Source organism: Orcinus orca, chromosome 9 (genome assembly GCF_937001465.1).
Source record: "Orcinus orca chromosome 9, mOrcOrc1.1, whole genome shotgun sequence".
Taxonomy (NCBI): domain Eukaryota; kingdom Metazoa; phylum Chordata; class Mammalia; order Artiodactyla; family Delphinidae; genus Orcinus; species Orcinus orca.
In genome coordinates, this window is record NC_064567.1 from 35,962,568 (window position 1) to 35,969,467 (window position 6,900).

General features: G+C 37.6%; 1 protein-coding gene across 2 annotated transcripts; it reads left to right on the top strand.

Annotated features, from left to right (window-relative positions):
- The first annotated feature begins 78 nt into the window (after positions 1-78).
- On the top strand, positions 79-5,371 carry SMIM30 (small integral membrane protein 30). Of its 2 annotated transcripts, XM_033428251.2 has the most exons (3): positions 79-107; positions 466-533; positions 996-5,371. In XM_033428251.2, exon 3 carries the CDS (start codon positions 1,041-1,043, stop codon positions 1,218-1,220), a length of 180 nt encoding a protein of 59 aa, XP_033284142.1. In that variant the 5' UTR covers positions 79-107; positions 466-533; positions 996-1,040; the 3' UTR covers positions 1,221-5,371. The 2 variants fall into 2 exon arrangements, with proteins under 2 accessions (XP_033284142.1, XP_049571187.1); XM_049715230.1 differs by lacking the exon at positions 79-107 and having other exon boundaries at positions 123-533.
- The last annotated feature ends 1,529 nt before the right edge of the window (positions 5,372-6,900 follow it).

Below are 6,900 nucleotides of genomic sequence, written 5' to 3' on the forward strand. Positions count from 1 at the left end.
GGAGCGCGCCGGTGCATCCTGTGAGTTGTCGTCACAGGGGATTGTGGGAAGTGTAGTTTAGAGACTCCGCCCTGCTCGCCATTCCTGTAATGGCTGCTTCCTGGAAGGTAATGTACGAACTTGTCCCCGAAGGCTACTTAGATTGCCCAGGGTATTTGTAAAACAGGCGGCAGATTTGCACGTTGCCGGGCCAAAGCAGGGATTCTTTTTAAAGTCCTACTATTAAGTCCTCGAACGAACTTGTTTTTTTGGTTTTGGGTTTTTTTTTTAGCTTTTCCTTTATAGGCTAACTGACCAACTTTTAAATCTAGTTCCCCTGCTTGAACAAACTGTTGTCGTTAGTTATTACCCATTCTTCTCCCTTACGTACAACCTCCCCGCTCTGCACTGACTCTAGCTGCTGCTTTAAAATAATAATTAATAATGTGCGATTTTTTAAATCCTGCTACGCCCCTCTGATAATAGGTGCTGTCACGTGGAGCTTAGCCTTAGCATCCTGAACTGGTAGAATTAAAAAAAAAACGCTTTCTTTGGTAAGTCTTACTATTTCCCCCACGACTTCACAGAGTTATATGTGGTTTGACTTTGCCAGATTTGTTTGCATTTCCTGGATGGGAGCGACCCTAAGAAAATATAATTTTCATTCACTAGGATAGTTTCCAAGTTAGTATCTTGTGCCTCTTCTGTCTTTTCTTATTCTACTGTTCAATTTCTGTTTTGTTGATTCACACGGTGTTGGCGTTATAGAGTGGGGAAAAATTGCTGGAGTAGGGGAATTATCATGAGAAGGGGCGATTAGCCTCAAATGACCATCTTTAAGTACCATTTACTTCCCTCAGTTTCTTCCACCATAAAATGAGGAGATGGGTCTGAATATAATTTATAAAGTCTCTGATTTAAAAGGTTGTATGAACTGTTGTCATGTATTCATACTGTCATTTGAAAAGGTAGGAATTTTTAATGGTTCCTTTTTGTTTCCATGTTTTAATTTCTAGGAACCTTCAGCCTTTAAGAACCAGTCACCTCAAGATCTCGACATCATGATCTCAGTTTCAACACAACTGTTCCTAGTTCTCTTTTCATTGCTTCTGGTGCTGCCTGTTGTGGAAGCAGTAGAAGCCGGAGATGCAATCGCTCTCTTGTTAGGTGTGGTTCTCAGCATTACAGGCATTTGTGCTTGTTTGGGGGTATATGCACGAAAGAGAAATGGACAGATGTGACTTTGAAGGGCCTCCTGAATCAAACCTTGCCCTGAAAACCTTTGTGCTATTGAGGTTCAGAACTGAGTTTTGGTGTCTGAAAGTTCTCAAGAAACAGTAAATAGGGTAGCTTCATAGTCTTGGTTATTTCCCTATAAATAGGAACAAACTGATATGTTAAATGGAAAACAAAACGTTTTCTTCACAACAAATAATGCACTGAAAAATGCCGTCTGTAATTTGCATTTGCTAGTTAGAAGGTCAAAGAAGTGAGATGGCTGAACTCTGCATAAGTAATATTTCATAATTTCAGAATTCTCAATAATAATAAGAAAACTCTTGCCCAGAATCCTAGGAAATTGCCACTGTTTAGTTATAATCACTGCCTCCTGCATCACTGAGGAGTCTTTTCTCCATATTTTTAATGCATTTTTGTTTTGTTATCTCCCAAGTTAATATTGTACCTAGATATTAAATACAGTTGGTCAAAAAATTAAAACTTATCTCTTTGTGGGGGGAAAAGTTTAGAAAATGTATTCGATGTATCTAACGTTGAAAAGATTTAATGTAAAAAAATACTTTATATTGACACTGAAATGGAGAAAAGATTTAACGTTTAACAAAAACAAAAAAATCTTTATAAACTGCTAACATCTCCATGCTGAGAAGTACTATATTAAATATAAACCCATTATGTAAGTTACTGTGTGGTGTTTATTTCAGACTGCTTTTATCTTTGTGTGAACTTTTTATAAAGTAAGTGGAGAAGAGTAGGATGCCTTACCTTAACTGATCACACTAGCTTGTAGAGATACAATCAGTGAAAAAATGAGAAATGGGCAGCATCAAGGGAGGGGAGAGGCCTCTGGTAGAGAATCCACAGATGCAGAAGGAAAATGTAATGGCCTATACTGATTTACACACAAGCCAGATGAGGCGTAATCTCCCTGACCTTGCTACTTAAGGTGTCCTCACACCAGCAGCATCACCTTAGGACTTGTTAGATCTGCAGAATCTCAGGTCCCACCCAGACCAATTGGATCAGAACTTTTGTTTCAAGAACCCAGGATAATTTATATGCACATTCAAGTTTAAGAAGATTGCTCTAACTTGTTTGAGCCCAAGGATCACCCAAAGCACTTGATAAAAACTGTTAGATTCTCAGGTTCCTCTCCTGGTTGCACTGTAGTAATTGTAGGTTGGGGTCTGGAATTCTATGTTTAACAAGGGTCTCCAGTGATTCCTTTGATTGTGTAGATGCAGCCAGCATAGAATTGTATGAGTAAATCAAACTACTATAGGGTCTTAATGAAAGCAGGTAGTCAAATTTTTTCCTAAAATAATGCATTATCCCATCTCTAGCTCTCCAGCTAACACTGGGAGCCTTAATTTTGATCAGAAAACAGGCAGCAGCAATCTAAAATCCTTAATGTGCATTTCTCCAGGTGTGAGCAGACCTGGATTTCATGAGGGATTTGGTAGAGGGTACAGAGAGTGAGGGACAGCCACACTGTAGACACAGAAACCACATGGATCTGTTTTTGTTATACTTGTTTTTTCACCAAAGAAAACACTAATAGTTTTTTATTCTGATAAATTGGCTGTTATACATTGTGTAATCAATAGAATTTTTTTAATTTTTATTGGAGTTTAGTTGCTTTATAATAGAACTTTTTTACATGTTTTTTTTTGAAAGATGGAAAAAGGAATGCAGATTGCGGGCCAGTTTGTCCTATCTCATAAAATACCAGCCTATTGGTACTGATGTAGAGAGGCTGCTCCTGCTTCCTTGTATGTCTGAACTTTTTGATTGGCATTGGGAGAAATCATACCTAAAGTACATTTTTTTAAAAAACAGGAAAGCCTGTTTTTGTTTTTACTGGAGGCTCAGGTAGCACATGACAGTTCATAAAATGGCTTCAGGGGTAGGGGAAATCTAAAGTACATTTTGAATCACGGTGCACTGTTTATTTAGCCACCTATAGGTACTATTTTTTAAATGTTCAAAATAAGACTACAAGCAAACATTCTTTGATAAACCTGTATTTCCACAAGTGCCTAGAAGAAATCAGAAAACTGCCATTTTCCTATTTTCTCCTTAAAAGTAGAGAATTATGAGGTGGCTTTCAGGAATTTTGATGTATATGATTTCTAAATTGCTTCTCTGTTTTTAGCTCTTTTCTATCTAGGTTGGATTATATAGTTTTGCCTGAAAAGAGCAGAAACTCTTAATGGTGGCTCTTAACGTTTTGGGAGCCACCAGCTCCTTTGAGACTCTGATGAAAGCTATGGTCCTTTCCCTAGAAAAATGCACATACATGCTGGCATTTTTTTAGATTAATTTCAGGGAGTTCGCAGAACTGAAGCCCATCCAGAAATCCCAAATTACAAACTTCTGCCCTTTTATTTCCTTTTTTTGAGGTTCTTTCCAATTCTGAAATTCCTTGATTTGCTCTGAGGGATAATACCCACTGTGGAGCAATTACAGGAAGAATGGGATTAGCAAATGTCCCCTGGGTGCCCAGCATAATTTGCAGATAACTAGTAAACGCTCTGTACATGTTAGCTTGGTTGAGTCTGGTTAAAAAGAAGACTAATAGCCAAAATCAACAAGGGAAGCGCTGGTAACCAGCCTATTCCTCCAATGCCAAAAATCAGTGCGTTTCCTGTCATTTCTCTCTGGCTGCTTTCAAGATATTTTTTCTCTGTTCTTAGTTTTCAGAAAGTGATCTGTGGTATGTCTTGGCATAAATATCTTTGGGTTTATCCTGTTTGGGATTTGCTCAGCTCGAACCTACAGGTTTGTTGTGTCTTTTTCCCAAATTTAGGTAATTTTCAGCCATTATTTTTTCAAATACTCTTTCAACCACATCTACTTCTTTCCTTCTGGGACTCTGTCTGCCTTATCACTGCCAGACAGAGGTAAAAGTCCAGAGGGAACCTCATTACTGTTCCCTATGTGCCCTCCTCTGACCCTGCAGGTGGGGTGCCTTGTGGCTACTGGGTGGGAGTAGGAGTTCAGACTCCGCATGTGTTCTCCACTGGCCCATGGCCATGTCTAAGCACATTGGCATTTCTGGGTTGCCACCTCGTCCAGTACCTAGTCAGAGATCTATGAGGCAAAAAGAAAATCTAGAGAATTCACCACCGTGTCTTCTGGTCCTGAGGTCCCTAGCCAGTCTGCCTTCCTTCTACCTTTCAGAATCTTATGTTTGTTTTATAAATAATATCCAGGATTGTTAGCTGTATTTAGTGGGAGAAATAGGAAAAAAGATGTCTACTCCATCCTCCTGGAAGCACAAGTCTCCTCAGTGTGTATTTAAAGAGTGGAGGGATTAAAGCACCAGGTAAATGATCGATTCAAGGAATTTTACTCACAGACCTTTGTCCTAGGATCGCTCACATCTACCCTCCCCTTTTCACCCATCCAATAATATATTGTTTATTCCTGTCTCTTACCCAATAAGCTCAATCAAGAATGCAGGAGTGCAGATGAAGTTTAAAAAATGAACTGTATCCATATTTTGTCTCAGCATTGAGAGTGCAATGGCAGCTTTTTGAAAAACTATCAAATGTACCACCTGTGAAGGAGCCAGCCAGGCCCAGGAAATCTCAGAAGCTACACATCCCATGTACCTTAACCCTCTTAGGCTTTCTAAGCTCTGCAGAAGCTTGTCAAATGCCATTTCCAACCTTGAGTGTAGGAAAAGTGATGTAGCTATATAGCCTGCAGCACATAATGAAGGGAGAATTTTCTGCATAGGAACCAAACCATCTCCCTCCCAGAGATACATATCAGCCTCTTTGATGGTATCACAATAGTGATTAAGAGCCCAAGCTCTGGAATCCAATAGATCTAGACAGATAACCAGATTCCATCACTTAAAATGTGATCTTAGACAGGTCACTTAATCTCTTGTAAATTTCTGTCTCCCTATCTGTTAAATGGGGAAAATAATAGTACGTGCCTCATAGATGGGTGAGGAATACATGAAATAATGACTGTGAAAGACTTGGCATGCTGGATGTTATTATAATTGGTATTTGGAGATATCTTCTAGACACAAGGGGAGAAAAACCTACTAGCATCAATTTTGTATTTATATATAAAGAAGACATCTTTAGAAAGTTATGTAAACAAATCCCTTATTAAACAGTTCATTATATTTTAATTTTGACATTTTCTTTGTCTGTTTTCTTTATTATAGTTTTCCCCTCATCATTCTAGGCTTACAAATTGCTAAAACTCAAAGACATCTGTGAAGAAAAGAAAATTTGGCTTCCCTAAGTTTCCTCAAGCCTTTTCTGTACCTGAGTCTCCTGAGGAAAAGAAACAGGAAAAAAAGAAAGAAAATAATTGAATCTGTTTTAGTAATTCCTAACGTGCTCAACCATGGGTCTTTACTAAATGACATAATGAAAGCTTAGCAGCAACTGCCCAGGTCATTTAAGGAGATGCAAGGAATTTGCTTCTCTCTGTTCAGGAAAATAGAAGATCTGGTCCATATTCCACTAGGAAAAATACTCTTAACATATCTCATCTCATTAGAAGTCATAAAGATATAAGCACCATAAAATGTGTTTAATATTTGTTTCCTACGTGGAGAATGTAGGGAAAGCCCTTATATTGACTTACGAACCCCAGACAGGATTTTTATTCTTAGGTGAGAATAGGTCCAAATCAATAAATATGTGTGCAGAATAGCATATTTAAGGTTTTTTTCTAATTTTTAGTAACTTCATTTTTCTAAATTGCTTCTGTGATTAATATACACCAAACATCTAAATGCAAAAGGCAGACCAGAAAAATATGACTGCTGTAAAACACTAAAATGTGGTTTAATTTCTCATTGATTTGTAGTATCAGAGCTACAGTACCCCTCTCACACATTATTTCCACTGAATCCACTATATATGGCTGATTAAAATTTTGAAAATATTAGTTAGCTCTTGATAATCTGAAATGAAATTACAAAATTTTATATACAAGAGGGTTAATTATTTTTAAACGGCTAATCATGAAGTGCTTCGTTAAACACTGGGATTTTAAATACCATATGTCTCAATATTAATCAAGATAATTATGCTCCAGATAAATGTGCATAAATCACTTAACAAAAGACTTTAGAAGCAGGCATGAGCACCAAGAACAGAAACTATATCATATTCTATTTCAGATGATTTGTCAGAACAACTCTCATTTTGCCACAAAAATTACCAGGGCATTGCGATACCTACATAAAACAGTTTTATGGGCCCTGTGACGACATGTGCACACTTTCACTTGTTTAATCAACACTTTTCAAGACATCAGTACAACTTAGAAAGAAATTAATCAACTACCAGGTGACTGACCTTGAGCCAATAATTTAACCTCCACAATTTTTCATCTGTAGAATTATTTGTCACTAATCTCTAAAAGACTTCCTAGTGATAAAAATGTGTGGCCCCATATAGTTTTCCTAATTTCAAAAATAACAAGGTCTAATGTGTTAAAAAATATTGTAATTACCCATTTTCATATGGCAGCATGAGGAGCTGATTTCCTCTTTGAACTCTTCAGTGAAAACTGTAGTCTAGTCATTTGGCACATTTTTGGATTTCAATTTAGTGAAGCAGGGGCAGCTCATTTTCTGTACTGAATGAGTATGATTAGGGATTGTCTCAAGAAGGAAGAATAAAAACAAACCGTAGCCCTGCC

Coding starts and splice junctions, on each gene's coding strand:
- SMIM30 (XM_033428251.2), top strand. CDS start 1,041: ATGATCTCAGTTTCAACACAACTGTTCCTAGTTCTCTTTTCATTGCTT.